This window comes from Anolis sagrei, chromosome 8, assembly GCF_037176765.1.
Source record: "Anolis sagrei isolate rAnoSag1 chromosome 8, rAnoSag1.mat, whole genome shotgun sequence".
In the NCBI taxonomy this organism is placed as follows: domain Eukaryota; kingdom Metazoa; phylum Chordata; class Lepidosauria; order Squamata; family Dactyloidae; genus Anolis; species Anolis sagrei.
The window spans coordinates 9,960,885-9,977,027 of NC_090028.1; the positions used below are offsets into that span (position 1 = coordinate 9,960,885).

The 16,143-nt window shown below is 43.1% G+C and overlaps 1 protein-coding gene across 3 annotated transcripts in view; it reads left to right on the plus strand.

Annotated features, from left to right (window-relative positions):
- Positions 1-16,143, plus strand: part of SLC12A4 (solute carrier family 12 member 4) — a 109,664-nt gene that overhangs the window by 49,491 nt on the left and 44,030 nt on the right. For all 3 annotated transcript variants that reach the window (XM_060787879.2, XM_060787880.2, XM_060787883.2), the window contains exons 2-5: positions 922-1,013; positions 11,779-11,910; positions 13,034-13,180; positions 15,261-15,315. In XM_060787879.2, the coding sequence (XP_060643862.2) occupies positions 922-1,013; positions 11,779-11,910; positions 13,034-13,180; positions 15,261-15,315 (426 nt within the window). The remainder of the gene's footprint in view (positions 1-921; positions 1,014-11,778; positions 11,911-13,033; positions 13,181-15,260; positions 15,316-16,143) is intronic.

The following is a 16,143-nucleotide window of genomic DNA, read 5'->3' on the forward strand; positions in this document are numbered from 1 at the left end:
TTTTTTGGATTTATCTTTAATTCAATTTTTTTATTCTTAGTTTATTTTGAATTTCCTTTATGTCTTTTTGTCTATGTTTGATATTTCTAGCATTATGTTGGATTAAATGACCTCTCATTACTGCCTTTGATGCGTCCCATATCGTATTATGGTGCATCTCCGGGGTATCGTTTATTTCTATATATTTTTTAATCGGCTCTTTATAGTTATGTCCTCTTCTTTTTTTTTTTATTAAGTTCTCATTTAGTCTCCATCTTCCCCGTGGTTTCCTCTGATTAATGATTTCCAAAGGGGCATGGTCAGAAATGTCTCTTGGATTACGAATCGGAACAGGACCTCTTCACATCTTTACTAATCAAAGCGGGAACCATCCAAATCTCCAAAACGAATTACTAATCGGATTTCAGCTGTTTAGCACACTTCTATCAAGCAGAAAATGCTGCAGTCTGAAGTGAAACAGAGGTTGGATACTTTCCTCCCTGAGCTCAGAAAGTTACTTTTCAAAAAGTACCCATTACAGCGCTCCATGCAGTCATGCCAGCCACATGACCTTGGAGGTGTCTACGGACAACGCTGGCTCTTCGGCTTAGAAATGGAGATGAGCACCACACCCCAGAGTCAGACATGACTGGACTTAATGTCAGGGGACTACCTTTACCTTTACCCATTACAATGTTTTAAAAAGTAACCAATTGTTATTACGCATTGCAATAATTACAAGAAGTCTGGAACTGTGTTTAGAACCTCATATGACCTGAAAGGCTCACATAGTGAGTATTGCAGTGTGTGACTTATGTGTGACTTTGAGGACATAATAGAAACTGTTGAAAATGATTTGTGTCTTCCTTTTCTCAGAATTTGGAGGTGGGTCCATTTTCCTTCAAATAATAGCAATGTACCTTCTTTTTTTGTGCTCTGCAGGCCATGGCAACCATAAAGAAAGCAGTCCTTTCCTTAACAATGCTGACAGCGGCAAAGGAGACTACTATGACAGAAACTTGGCATTATTTGAGGTAATTAAAATGCATATATTCTTGATTTTCAACATCTGTTGACTCGTGATCTACGGATTAGAGTATGGACCATAATAAATATTGTTGTTGTTATTTACATGAGCGTAAATGTCTACTAAATGAATGTTCCTGTCTTCTTTCAGTGTTTCTGAGATGCTCGGTAGAGGCATTCATAAGCCCGATGGCAAATAGACCTCCCAAAACTCTAGTTACTATTTATGCAAACTCTAGTTATCATTTGTGTAAACTCCAGCCACCATTTGTGCAAACTCTAGCCACCATTCATGCAAACTCTAGTTACCAATTGTGTAAATTCTAGTTACCAATTGTGCAAACTTTAGTTACCATTTGTGCAAACTCTAGCCACCATTCATGCAAGCTCTAGCCACGATTTGTGCAAATTCTAGTTATGAATTGTGTAAACTCTAGTTACCATTTGTGCAAACTCTAGCCACCATTGTGCAAGTTCCAGACACCATTTGTGCAAACTCCAGCCACCATTTGTGCAAACTCTAGTTACCAATTGTGTAAATTCTAGTTACCAATTGTGCAAACTTTAGTTACCATTTGTGCAAACTCTAACCACCATTCATGCAAGCTCTAGCCATGATTTGTGCAAACTCTAGTTATGAATTGTGTAAACTCTAGTTACCATTTGTGCAAACTCTAGCCACCATTGTGCAAGTTCCAGCCACCATTTGTGCAAAATCCAGCCACCATTCATGCAAACTCTAGCCACCATTCATGCAAACTCTAGTTACCAATTGTGTAAATTCTAGTTACCAATTGTGCAAACTTTAGTTACCATTTGTGCAAACTCTAACCACCATTCATGCAAGCTCTAGCCATGATTTGTGCAAACTCTAGTTATGAATTGTGTAAACTCTAGTTACCATTCATGCAAACTCTAGTTACCAATTGTGTAAATTCTAGTTACCAATTGTGCAAACTTTAGTTACCATTTGTGCAAACTCTAGCCACCATTCATGCAAGCTCTAGCCACGATTTGTGCAAATTCTAGTTATGAATTGTGTAAACTCTAGTTACCATTTGTGCAAACTCTAGCCACCATTGTGCAAGTTCCAGACACCATTTGTGCAAACTCCAGCCACCATTTGTGCAAACTCTAGTTACCAATTGTGTAAATTCTAGTTACCAATTGTGCAAACTTTAGTTACCATTTGTCCAAACTCTAGCCACCATTCATGCAAGCTCTAGCCACGATTTGTGCAAACTCTAGTTATGAATTGTGTAAACTCTAGTTACCATTTGTGCAAACTCTAGCCACCATTGTGCAAGTTCCAGCCACCATTTGTGCAAAATCCAGCCACCATTCATGCAAACTCTAGCCACCATTCATGCAAACTCTAGTTACCAATTGTGTAAATTCTAGTTACCAATTGTGCAAACTTTAGTTACCATTTGTGCAAACTCTAACCACCATTCATGCAAGCTCTAGCCATGATTTGTGCAAACTCTAGTTATGAATTGTGTAAACTCTAGTTACCATTTGTGCAAACTCTAGCCACCATTGTGCAAGTTCCAGACACCATTTGTGCAAAATCCAGCCACCATTCATGCAAACTCTAGCCACCATTCATGCAAACTCTAGTTACCAATTGTGTAAATTCTAGTTACCAATTGTGCAAACTTTAGTTACCATTTGTGCAAACTCTAACCACCATTCATGCAAGCTCTAGCCATGATTTGTGCAAACTCTAGTTATGAATTGTGTAAACTCTAGTTACCATTTGTGCAAACTCTAGTTACCAATTATGCAAACACTAGCCACCATTTGTGCAAACTCTAGCCACCATTGTGCAAGTTCCAGCCACCATTTGTGCAAACTCCAGCCACCATTTGTGCAAACTCTAGCCACCATTCATGCAAACTCTAGTTACCAATTGTGTAAATTCTAGTTACCAATTGTGCAAACTTTAGTTACCATTTGTGCAAACTCTAGCCACCATTCATGCAAGCTCTAGCCACGATTTGTGCAAACTCTAGTTATGAATTGTGTAAACTCTAGTTACCATTTGTGCAAACTCTAGCCACCATTGTGCAAGTTCCAGACACCATTTGTGCAAACTCCAGCCACCATTTGTGCAAACTCTAGTTACCAATTGTGTAAATTCTAGTTACCAATTGTGCAAACTTTAGTTGCCATTTGTGCAAACTCTAGCCACCATTCGTGCAAACTCTAGCCATCATTCATACAAACTCTAGTTACCAATTGTGCAAACTCTAGCAACCATTCGTGCAGATTCTAGTTACCATTCATGCAAACTAGTTACCATTTGTACAAACTCTAGCCACCATTCGTACAACCCTAGCCACCATTTGTGCAAACTCTAGCCACATTTGTACAAACTCTAGCCACCATTTGTGCAAACTAGTGAAAAAGTAACAGACAAATTTTTGATTATCTAAATTGTCCTTCACCTTTGTTCATCCGGGCTGGGTTAGGAGAGAGTTGTAGTCCCACAACATCTGAAGGGTCACATATTCCTAACTCATTTAATTGACGAACGTATAAGCAAAAGGAGAGTGGATCTTTCCTGAATCCGATTTTACAGTGTGATATCGCTTTCCAACCATAGTAGGGAAATAAGCTTAGGTTAATTTGCACTAGGTTTTTCCCAGATTTCTCCTACTCGTTTTGATGTCTATGATGCTAAAAGTGACACCTTTCAAAATATATACAACTTTGGTTTAGAGGCTGAGATTGATGATTGAGCAAAGGGGCAAAACAAGCAAGCCAGCAATAAATACCCTTATGGAGAGGCAACGTTCCCATCTTGAGATGCCTTTGTCATGTATTGGAATGAGCTTTTTTCCATTCAGAACACTCAGGGTTGCATCACAGAGGAGAATGGCCTCTCCATGTTAGCTTAGAACAAGAGAGAAAAAGTACATCAGCCATGGAAAATATGGCCAGGTCCAGCACTAAGTTATGGAGAGATGGGTCTTCACAGGTTTGTGACTTTGGGAAGGAGGGATTGATTGAGGGATAGGATGGATCTTCTGGAACATTAAATGTTTCCATTGACTTTGCCTTCTTGGGCGATGGCACATTGTCAGTGGTGGAGTGTCTGCTTTGAAGTCAGAAGGTCTTTGGTTCGACTTCCAGCAGCTCTGGCTTTGAAAGACCAAGTACAAGGAGATAGACCTCGAGGGAGGAGAAAGACCTGAAACCCAAGGTGCACCTACACTGTAGGAATACTTACTTTACTTTACTTAGGCGATCCCTCGTTGTCTTGAGTATGGTGGCACTCCAAGTGTAGTGTTTTGGCAGTGGATACGTAGGTGACCATGGAGCCCTATTCTTGATCCACATGTTCTTCCACATTGAGGGCATTGGTCTCCAGGTTGAAGACGGTCCTGGTTAGGGTTGGCTTGACACACCTTCCTCTTGGTACATTTCTCCCTTTTGCTCTCCATTCGTGCCTCTTTGAATTCCACAGCACTGTTGGTCACAGCTGACCTCCAGTTAGAACGCTCAAGGGCCAGGGCTTCCCAATTGTCTCTTGGTGTCTATGCCATAGTTTTTAAGGTTAGCTTTAAGCCCATCTTTAAATCTCTTTTCTTGTCCACCAACATTCCATTTCCCATTCTTGAGTTGGAAGTATTGGAACTGCTCCGGGAGATTGTGATTGGGCATTTGGACAACGTAGCCTTCAGTCTAGCAGAGTTGATGCCGCAGGAGCATCACTTCAATGCTGGTGGTCTTTGCTTCTTCTGGCACGCTGACATTGTCTGCCTGTCTTCCCAAGAGACTTGTAGGATTTTTCGGAGGCAATGCTGATGGAATCGTTCCAGGACTTGAGTGTGACATCTGTAGACAGTCTACATTTTGCAGGCATATAATAGGGTTGGGAGGACAGTGGCTTTATAAACAAGCACCTTGGTCTCCCTACGGATGCCCTAATCCTCCAAACACACTCTGCTTCATTTGGAAAAATGCTGCACTCGCAGAGCTCAGGTGGTGTTGTATTTCGTAGAATCATAGAATCATAGAGTTGGAAGAAACCTCATGGGCCATCCAGTCCAACACCTGCCAAGAAGCAGGAATATTGCATTCAAAGCACCCCTGACAGATGGCCATCCAGCCTCTGTTTAAAAGCTTCCAAAGAAGGAGCCTCCACCACACTCCAGGGCAGAGAGTTCCACTGCTGAACAGCTCTCACAGTCAAGAAGTTCTTCCTAATGTTCAGATGGAATCTCCTTTCTTGTAGTTTGAAGCCATTGTTCCGTGTCCTAGTCTCCAGGGAAGCAGAAAACAAGCTTGCTCCCTCCTCCCTGTGACTTCCTCAATGTCAGTGTCAATGTTGATTTTCGTGGAGAGGTGGCTGCCACGGTAGCTGACATGGTCATCATTTTCTAATGTTCCACCATGAATCTGTTTTTCTGACATTGCAGAGGGATTGGCTGGTGACTCCTGGAAGAGCACTTTGGTTTTCTCGATGTTCAGTGAGAGGCCAGTCTTCTCGTTTGCTTCTGCAAAGGTGTTTAGAATGGCTTGTAGGTCTTATTCTGAATGTGCACAGACTACGTTATCATTAGCATATTGGAGTTCTATAATAGATGTTGTTATGACCTTGGTTTTGATTTTCAGTTTGCTGAAGTTCAATAGCTTGCCATCTGTCTGATAGATGATTTCAACTCTGGTGGGTAGCTTCCCGTCAACAAGATGAAGTATCATAGCGATGAAGATGGAAAATAAGGTTGGGGCAATAACACATGGCTGGTACCTGTTTGATACCTGTGTAAATGGGTCACTGTAGAAATAATGCAGTATGGCACCACTTTATCAGCAGTGGGAATTGTGGTTGATGAGGCACCAGCAGAGAAGGCAAACAACCTTGCAAAATGACAACTCCAGGATTCCGTAGTATTGAGCCGTAGCAGTTAAGGTGGCATCAAAGTGCATTAATTCCACAGTGTAGATGCCCTTGAAGTGCAGCATTTTTCCAAATGAAGCAGAGTTTGAGGACTGGGACATCCGTAGGGAGACCAAGGTGCTTGTTTATAAGGCTATTGTCCTCCCAACCCTTCTACATATCTGCGAGACGTGGACCGTCTATAGATGTCACATACAACTCCTGGAACGATTCCATCAGTGTTGCCTCTGGAAAACCCTGCAAATCTCTTGGGAAGACAGGTGGATAAACGTAGTGTGCTGGAAGAAGCAAAGACCCACCAGCATGAATCGATGGTCCTCCGCCATCAACTCCGCTGGACCAGCCATGTTGTCTGGATGCCCAACCACGGTCTCCCAAAGCAGTTGCTCTACTCCAAACTCAATAATGGAAAACGGAATGTTGGAGGACAGGAAAAGAGATTTAAAGATGGGCTCAAAGCCAATCTTAAAAACTCTGGCATAGACACTGAGAAGTGGGAAACCCTGGCCCTTGAGCATTCCAGCTGGAGGTCAGCTGTGACCAGCAGTGCTGCATAATTTGAAGAGGCACAAATGGAGGGCAAAAGAGAAAAACATGTCAAGAGGAAGGCGCATCAAGCCAACCCCAACTGAGACCCCCTTCCACCTGGAAACCAATACCCTCACTGTGGGAAAAGATGCAAATCAAGAATAGGGCTCTACAGTCACCTACGGACACACCAGAATACTGATCCTGGAAGACTATCCTACTCGGCCAGCAAGGGATCACCTAAATAAGTAAGTAAGCCCCTGAAGTTCAGAGCTGTTTCTGTCTCTCCACAGAACAGTCCTTCTACCTCTTTGCAGGGTGTTGTGTAAAAAAGGGCGTTAGCAAATAGCTGCTTCAGGAGGTTGCCACGCGAAGCTCCGTTCTGTGCAAATAGTTTCCATAGAGACAGGTCTCAAGATTTCCTGCCATTGACCCATGCAGGTCTCTCTCTAATTTGTTGAAGGCGCATTAAAACATGGGCAAAAGAGAATAGGAGGGAAAGAGAGAGACGAGGAAGCAGAAAAGGCCAACATCCCTTTGGAGGACAATATCTTTTATTGGTACCAACTAAAATGCTACAAAAGTAATAAACTCAGCGTTTGGAATTTTCTCTACTCCGTTTGCTCCTTCGTAAATGTGCCTGGCTGCCATCAGGAATGTGCAAACTTGGCTCAAGCGTTCGGCTCCTTCCTTCTTCTCCTTTTGTTTTGTTTTGACACATCTTGTTGTAATTGCTGGGAAAGGTTAGCTGCCTTGCGCAAGGGAGGCTTGCAGGCTTTCGGCAAATGCAAGCCTGCTTTGAGAGAGAGATGGGGCTCTCCCCATCTCTCTCTCAAAGCAGGCTTGCATTTGCCTTAGCAAAACGCCTTGGCTGAGTCAGAGAATCATACAATCATAGAGTTGGAAGAGACTCCCAAGGCCCATCCAGTCCAACCTCATTCAGCCAGGCACAGTTAAAACCCTCCCGACACATAGTCATCCACTATCCACAGGACTCGGAGGCAGCAACATATTGCACTTTGGAACAGATCTCATTATTTATTTATTTACAGCAGTGCTTCCCAACCTGGGGGTCGCCAGGAGGTGCCAGAGGGGTCACCAAAGACCATCAGAAAACACAGCATTTTCTATTGTTCATGGGGGTTCTGTTTGGAAGGTTTGGCCCAATTCTATCATTGGTGGTGTTCAGAATGCTTTTTGATTGTAGGTGAACTATAAATCCCAGCAACTACAACTCCCAAATGTCAAGGCCTATTTCCCCCACACTCCACCAGTTTTCACATTTAGCATGCTGAGTTTGGTCCAGATCCATCATTGTTTGAGTCCATAGTGCTCTCTGTAGGTGAACTACAACTCCCAAACTCAAGGTCAATGCCCACCATTGTTGGTCATGGGCATTCTGTGCCAAGTTTGGTTCAATTCCATTGTTGGTGGAGTTCAGAATACTTTGATTGTAGGTGAACCATAAATCCCAACAACTACAACTCCCAAATTATTCATAACAGGAGCAAAATTACAGTTAGGAAGTAGCAAAAGAATGTTATGGTTGGGGGTCACCACAACATGAGGAACTGTATTAAGGAAGGTTGAGAAACACTGATTTACAGTATTTATATTCCACCCTTCTCACCCCACAAGGGACTCAGGGAGGATTGCAATGTACGCATATATGGCAAACATAAGGGCGCTTTATGCACATGATGTGGGAATGTGAATATGTACAAGATTTTTGGCAGACTATACAAAATGAGTCAAATCAAATACTAGGAAATGAGTGGGTCATAACAAAGGAAATGGCGGTATTAGGGAAAAGAGAGGAAATAAAAGGGAAATAAAAGAAGCAATAATAGAATGTGCAGAAGCAGTAATAGTATTAGGGTGGAAAGATAAATCAAAATGGACAGTAAATAAGTGGTACCAATATATGGTGGAGCAAATGGAATTTATTTATTTATTATTTATTTACTTTATTTGTATACCGCACTCTCTCAGCCCGTAGGCGACTCAGTGTGGTTTACAACCAGGTCAATATACAAAGTGCACAACAATAGTATTAGCATTTAAAAAACAGTAACTAGAGCAACTAAATCACATAGCAATACATCAGTATAACAATATAACAACAATACATCCATATAACTAATCCATCACGTCTCATCAATAAAGTCATAATCCGATCTCCTTGTCTATTATTCCAAGTTCCAAGTTCCAATCTCAATCAATTGATTGCACTGCTTAATTAAACGCCTGTTCATAGAGCCAGGTCTTCACTCTTCTCCTGAACGCCAGCAAAGAGGGGGCCGATCTGATGTCTGCGGGAAGGGCGTTCCACAGCCGAGGGGCCACCACTGAGAAGGCCCTGTCTCTCGTCCCCGCCAGTCGTGCTTGTGAGGCTGGCGAGATCGAGAGCAGGGCCTCCCCGGATGATCTTAATGTCCTAGTTGGTTCATACGGGGTGATGCGTTCGGACAGATAGGTTGGGCTAGAACCGTTTAGGGCTTTAAAGGCTAAAGCCAGCACTTTGAATTGTGCCCGGTAGCAAATTGGCAGCCAGTGGAGCTGGCGCAACAGAGGAGTGGTGTGCTCCCTGAGTGCCGCTCCCGTTAGCAACCTGGCTGCCGCACGCTGGACCATCTGAAGCTTCCGAGCAGTCTTCAAAGGCAACCCCACGTAGAGAGCGTTGCAGTAGTCTATACGGGATGTAACCAGTGCGTGGACTACCGTGGCCAAGTCAGACTTCCCAAGGTACGGGCGCAACTGGCGCACAAGTTTTAATTTCACAAGTTTTAATTTCACATTCATAATTTGAAATTATGAATGTGAAATTAAATGATTTAAAATCAATGAAAATAGAATGAGAGAAATGGAATATAGATGGTTAAGGGTAAAGAACTATATTACGAATCACTCCAGAGATCAAGATATAAGAAATAAGATACAAATGTTATATAGTATAAAGGATGGAAATGTATAAAGATAAAGATATGACTGTCTCAAAAAGAAATGAATATGTGAAAGAAAATAATCCTCGTGTTGGTGGTGGGAATCGTAAATGTTTTGTGTGTGCACAGTATGTATTTTTTGTATTGTAAAATACTAGGACGCGAAACAATGGCTTCAAACTACAAGAAAGGAGATTCCCTCTGAACATTAGGAAGAACTTCCTGACTCTGAGAGCCGTTCAGCAGTGGAACTCTCTGCCCCGGAGTGTGGTGGAGGCTCCTTCTTTGGAAGCTTTTAAACAGAGGCTGGATGGCCATCTGTCAGGGGTGCTTTGAATGCAGTGTTTCTGCTTCTTGGCAGGGGGTTGGACTGGATGGCCCATGAGGTCTCTTCCAACTCTACGATTCTATGATTCCTCAGTGTGACATCTGTTCAAATATTCAGACATGGCTCTCATGTTCCCTTCTCTCAGCCTTCTTTTCTCCAAGCCAGACAGCTGCCTCAGCCACTCCTTATAGGGCTTGGTTTCCAAACCTTTGACTATTTTGGTCACCCTTCTCCAGAGAATCGTGTAATGCAAATGGGCCCATAGGTTTGAAGAAAAGGCAGGATGTGAAAAGAGATGGTGGCGACACCAACACAGTCATACCTTGAGTTAAGAGTTTAATTCATTCCATGACTGAGCTCTTAACTCAAAACACTGCTCTTATGTCAAAGTGAAATCCAGGCCAAGTAAAATGCTCTTAAGTTGGAATGCTCTTAAGTTGAGGTTCTACTGTAATGACAGTATATCAGTAGTTCTTAACCTGTGGGCCGTGGACCACCAGTGGGCTGCGAGGGCGAAAATCTGGTCTGCGAGCCTCCTTCCTCTTTATTTTATTTTATTTCTGCTCCTTTCGCACTTCCACACCACCTGGCACTCCTTCCCCTTCGCTAACCATGGGATATGTTCCCTATCAGAAACTAGAGCTGATGTGGTCTAGCCAATGCAATTTTTTGAATCAGTACCCCAAACCAAATTTTCGGTGTCATCTGTACGCAGATGATGTCCAACTCTGTCACTCCTTTCCACCTGCTACTAAGGAGGCTGTCAAGGTCCTGAACCGATGCCTGGCTGCTGTGACGGTCTGGATGAGGGCGAACAAATTGAAGTTGAATCCAGACAAGACAGAGGTACTCCTGGTCAGTCGCAAGGCTGAACAGGGTATAGGGTTACAGCCTGTGTTGGATGGGGTCGCACTCCCCCTGAAGACGCAGGTTCGCAGCTTGGGTGTGACCCTGGATTCGTCGCTGAGCCTGGAGCCCCAGGTCTCGGCAGTGACCAGGGGAGCATTTGCACAGCTCAGGCTCGTGCGCCAGCTGCACCCGTATCTTGGGAAGTCTGACTTGGCCACGGTGGTACACGCTCTTGTCACATCCCGCCTAGACTACTGCAACGCTCTCTACGTGGGGCTGCCCCTGAAGACGGCCCGGAAGCTGCAACTAGTCCAACGCGCGGCAGCCATGATTCTAACAGGAGCGGAGCGCAGGGAGCACACAACCCCCCTGTTGCACCAGCTCCACTGGCTGCCGATTTGCTACCGGGCCCAATTCAAGGTGTTGGTACTGGCCTATAAAGCCCTAAACGGTTCCGGCCCAAGATACCTAGCTGACCGCATCTCGGCCTATGAACCCACCCGGACTTTGAGATCTTCCGGGGAGACCCTGCTCTCGATCCCGCCAGCCTCTCAAGCACGGTTGGCGGGGACGAGAGATAGGGCCTTCTTGGTGGTGGCTCCCCGGCTGTGGAACGCCCTTCCTGTAGATGTTAGGCTGGCACCATCTCTCATGACATTCCGTATGAAGTTGAAGACCTGGATGTTTGTGCAGACGTTTGAGTAATTCAGTGCAATTTTGGTAATTTGAACATAGGAACGGAACAATGGACGTCGAATTTGGATCACGCTTGGATGATGAGGCGATCGGGGGTGGGTTTTGTGATAACTGTGTATTGATGTTTGTTTATTAGCTAGTAATGGAAATGTGTAATTTAACTGTTATGGTATATTAATTATTGCTGTTTTTATTGTCTTGTTGTTTGCTGTCTGGAAACCGCTGTGAGTCGCCCTCGGGCTTGAGATACAGCGGTATACAAGAATAGTAAATAAATAAATAAATAAATAAATCTAAAGTTGACCAGAAACTGATTCGTAACCCTTTTGTTGGAGAGTGGTCCCATGTCAAAGTGGTCCCTGGACAAGTAGTCCCTGGACAAGTGGTACCTGGTCAAGTGGTTCCTGGACAAAAAATGTTTGGGAACCACTGCAGTATACAAAACAGTTGCTTAGAAAGTTCTGAGTATTCAGTAATATTCTTAATTTTCACCTTCAACAATTCATTGGTTTCCTTTGCAGGAGGAGCTGGACATTCGTCCCAAAGTCTCTTCTCTCCTTGGCAAACTGGTCAGCTACACAAATCTCACGCAAGGAGCCAAGGAACATGAAGAAGCAGAAAGTGCTGAAGGGTCAAGGAAGAAAGTATCAAAAGTATGTGGTCAACGGGCAGTTTGGGTGGGAGACAACTAGATTATAAAAAGAGTCCCCATCTCATTGTATTGTTGAAGGCTTTCATGGCTGGAATCACTGGGTTGTTATAGGTTTTTTCGGGCTATATGGCCATGTTCTAGAGGCATTCTCTCCTGACGTTTCGCCTGCATCTATGGCAAGCATCCTCACTACCTCTGAGGATGCTTGCCATAGAGGCAGGTGAAACGTCAGGAGAGAATGCCTCTGGAACATGGCCATATAGCCCGAAAAAACCTACAACAACCCAGTCTCCATCTCACTCACACAGACCCCTCAGCAGCAGAGCCCGAGACACCAAAACAGGAGCTGGTGAATTTGGATGAGCCCGGGCTCAAGTTTAACCTCTTGCCACATCATGGAATAACCATCTCTTTGCTCACACTAAGAAAATTCAATATCTTTTAATTTGGAAGCAGAGGATATTGATTCTGTGACGGGTTTGGCACTAAAGAGGCTGCTCTTTCGGGCAGGAAACCTCTGATGGAGACGGCTGTCAATTTTGTCCCTTGGGCTTTATTTCAGAGGCTGATCATTGTGAATAGTTTGTAATATATTGTATATACATATAATATTTCTTATATTATAATGTAATGCAATATAATACTACTAATAATATGAAATTATAATTATATATTTACATTACATGTAATATTACTAATAATATTACAATATCATGGTATAGTACAATATAGTAACATTTAATACTGATATTGTACTGTGCTAATAATGTAATATCTTTTGTGTGTATATCCCAGGATCTCATCCCAGATTATCTGATTATCCAGGATTATCTGGCAGTGGAGACTCATATAATCCAATTTAAATCTGGGATCAGATCCTGGGATATAGAGCAATGTAGAATGGCTTCAGAAACGTACAGAAGAAGATATACAGTGCAATCCCTGTATCCATATTGCTGGCCAGACCACAGTTACCTGAAACCACAGATATGACCGAAAACAATTAAAATAACAAGACGTCTAACCCCAGCATGCCATCACGTAGCAATGGAGACACTGGAGCCTGCTAGAGATGTTGGTGCCTCTTCCAATCTCGTTTTAATTCATTCTTTCATCTCTTCCAGTCACCCAGCATGGGCACCTTGATGGGTGTCTACCTGCCATGCATGCAGAATATTTTTGGGGTCATCCTCTTCCTTCGGTTGACATGGATGGTGGGAACAGCCGGTGTCCTCCAGTCATTCCTGATCGTCTTGATCTGCTGCTGTTGTGTGAGTCTGTTGTTCTCCTTCTGCCGTTCTCCCTCTCTGACCACTTAGTGTGCACAAAGGATGCACATTTAGGATTAAAGTATTATAAAGGCTCTCTCTATGTTGAACCCGGGAATTCCTTTTTATATAGAAAGGAACCTCCAGTGACACAGTGGGTTAAACTGCTGAGCTGCTAAGCTTGTTGACCAAAAGGTCACAGATTCGAATATGAGCTCCCGCTGTCAGCCCCAGCTTCTGCCAACCTAGCAGTTCAAAAAAATGCAGATGTGAGTAGATCAATAGGTACCACACTGGCAGGTAAGTAATGGCACTCCATGCAGTCATACCAGCCACATGATCTTGGAGGTGTCTATGAACAATGCTGGCTCTTCGGCTTAGAAATGGAGATGAGCACCAACCCCCAGAGTCGGACACGACTGGACTTAATGTCAGGGGAAAACCTTTACCTTTACCACAGTAGCACAGTAGATTAAACTGCTAGCAGAAGAAAAACTTGCTCACTGGAAGGTCGGCAATTCAAATCCGTGGATCGGTGTGATCTCCCAGTTGTCAGCCCTAGCTCCTGCCAACCTAGCAGTTCGAAACATGTAATGTGAGAAGGCAAAAGGTGCCCATGCCGCCATGACAGCAAAACTCAATCAAGGAGAGTCTATGGACGACAGGCTCCTCGGCATGGAAAATGGAACAAGAGCACCTCCTCATGGCCAGAGTTGAGCATTGCCTCCAGACGCAGTAGATGGAAAGGGAAACCTTTGCCTTTGTTTGTGTATTGTATGTCATTGTTCATTATATAAAAGGCATTGAATATTTGCCTATATATGGGTATACTATAATCCGCTCTGAGTCCCCTTGGGGAGATAAATAAAGTGTATTATTATTATTATTATTATTATTATTATTATTATTATTATCTTGCAGCTCTTTCACAGCTCTTTCACAGTCAAATCTACTCCTGATTTAGTCCTGAACTTTTTGTTTGTTTCAGTGAATTAATTTAAGGGGTAAATTGCCTTTTTCCTGCTGCTTTGGCAAAATGGCAGATTCGGAAACCTGTGTCTGTCTGTTACAAAAGACTTAAGAGATCTATCACACGAACTTAATGTGCTTTCTGCTTGGCTCTAGTCTAATGTACACATTTATTTTCCCTTTCTCTGCCCACATTTTTTTTTCTGTTACATTTTTTGTTCTGTTTTAAGCCATGGAGTGGGATTTATCATTTTTGCTCTTAACAGAGCTCTGTAGAGGACCATTTAGCTCGAGAACATAGTTTTAGATCATTGTTTTGGTCCTTCATCAGTTCCTTCCCTTCTGGATTATGGAAATACATACATGATGAGATATCTTGGAGATGTTCATTTATGTTTCATTTCCATGTAGCCTGAAAGTAATGCCATACAATATTTTTAATGTTGCGCATTGAACAAAGTTTGTGGACGTTAGATCATCGGAAAGCAAAGACATCACCAGCTCAGTGACATGAATTACCGGTAGTTTTAAGGTGTCACTACAGTTTTGTTGGGGAGCCCAGGTGGTGAAGTGGGTTAAACCGCTGAGTTGCTGAACTTGCTGATCGAAAGGTCACAGATTCGAATCCATGGAGCATTGTGAGCTCCTGCTGTTAGCCTCAGCTTCTGCCATCCTAGCAATTCGAAAACATGCAAATGTGAGTAGATCAATAGATACCGCTCCGGCGGGAAGGTAACGGGACTCCATGCAGTCATGTTGACCACATGACCTAGAAGGAGTCTATGGACAACGCTGGCTCTTCAGCTTAGAAATGGTGATGAGCACCAACCTCCAGAGATGGACACGACTGGACGTAATATCAGGGGAAAACCTTTACCTTTACTTTATAGTTTTGTTGTTGTTTTTGGTCTGATGGGATAATGCAGCGAACTTTTCATTTGGGTTTTAGTGCAGGAACCACAAGAATCCTCTTCCTAGTATTAAAATAAACAGATCTTCTCGAAATTTGTTGTTGGTATTGCAGTATTCATTCAGACCTCAATGTTCGTAGTTAAACAACTGTGATCAATTCAGCTTTTCAATTTATACATTTCTCTTGTTTCCTGGTTTACAGACAATGCTGACGGCCATATCAATGAGTGCTATTGCAACCAACGGTGTCGTTCCAGGTACTGTCTAACTTAATTTTCACTTATGCACTTCTTATTCCTTGGCATCCTTGACCCAAGTTGATGGTTCATGTGGCTTGTGGAGAAAATGCTCACCTGTAAATGGCAGTTCAGAGTGTTGACTCAGTAAGGTTTGCCTACTAGAAAGCCTTTGGTTTTTGTACTTCAGATGCAGCCAACATATCCAATGGTGAAGCACAATCTGGGAATTTGAGGCCCCATCTACACTGCCAAATAATGCAATTCCATAATGTAGTTAAGCTTATTTACATGCCAGTGTAGATGGGACTAAAGCTTGGGGACTGCTTCACTCAAGTGGTCTGACACAGGCTAATGGTCTTGTGCATTTGTATAGAATCACTATCCGTTTTTGTTTGTTTCATTCATTTGTTGTTTATTCATTTAGTCACTTCCGATTCTTTGTGACCTCATGGACCAATACCTTACAAGTACTCTGATACCTTACAAGTACTCTGGGATATTGTATAGATTGTTTTGTTTTTGTGCTGATACCTTACAAGTAATCTGGGATATTGTATAGTACCTCATGGACCAACCCACACCAGAGTTCCCTGTCAGCCGTGACCACCCACAATTCCTTCAAGGTCAAGCCAGTCAAGGATGCCATCCATCCATCTTGCCCTTGGTCGGCCTCTCTTCCTTTTTCTTTCCATTTTCTCCAGCATCTTCTCCAAGCTTTCCTGTCTTCTCATTTGTGGCCAAAGTAATTCATCTTTGCCTCTAATATCCTTCCCCCAAGTGAGCAGTCGGGCTTTATTTCCTGAAGTATGGACCAAAAACGGGCACCTTTCCGAATGAACTTTTTCA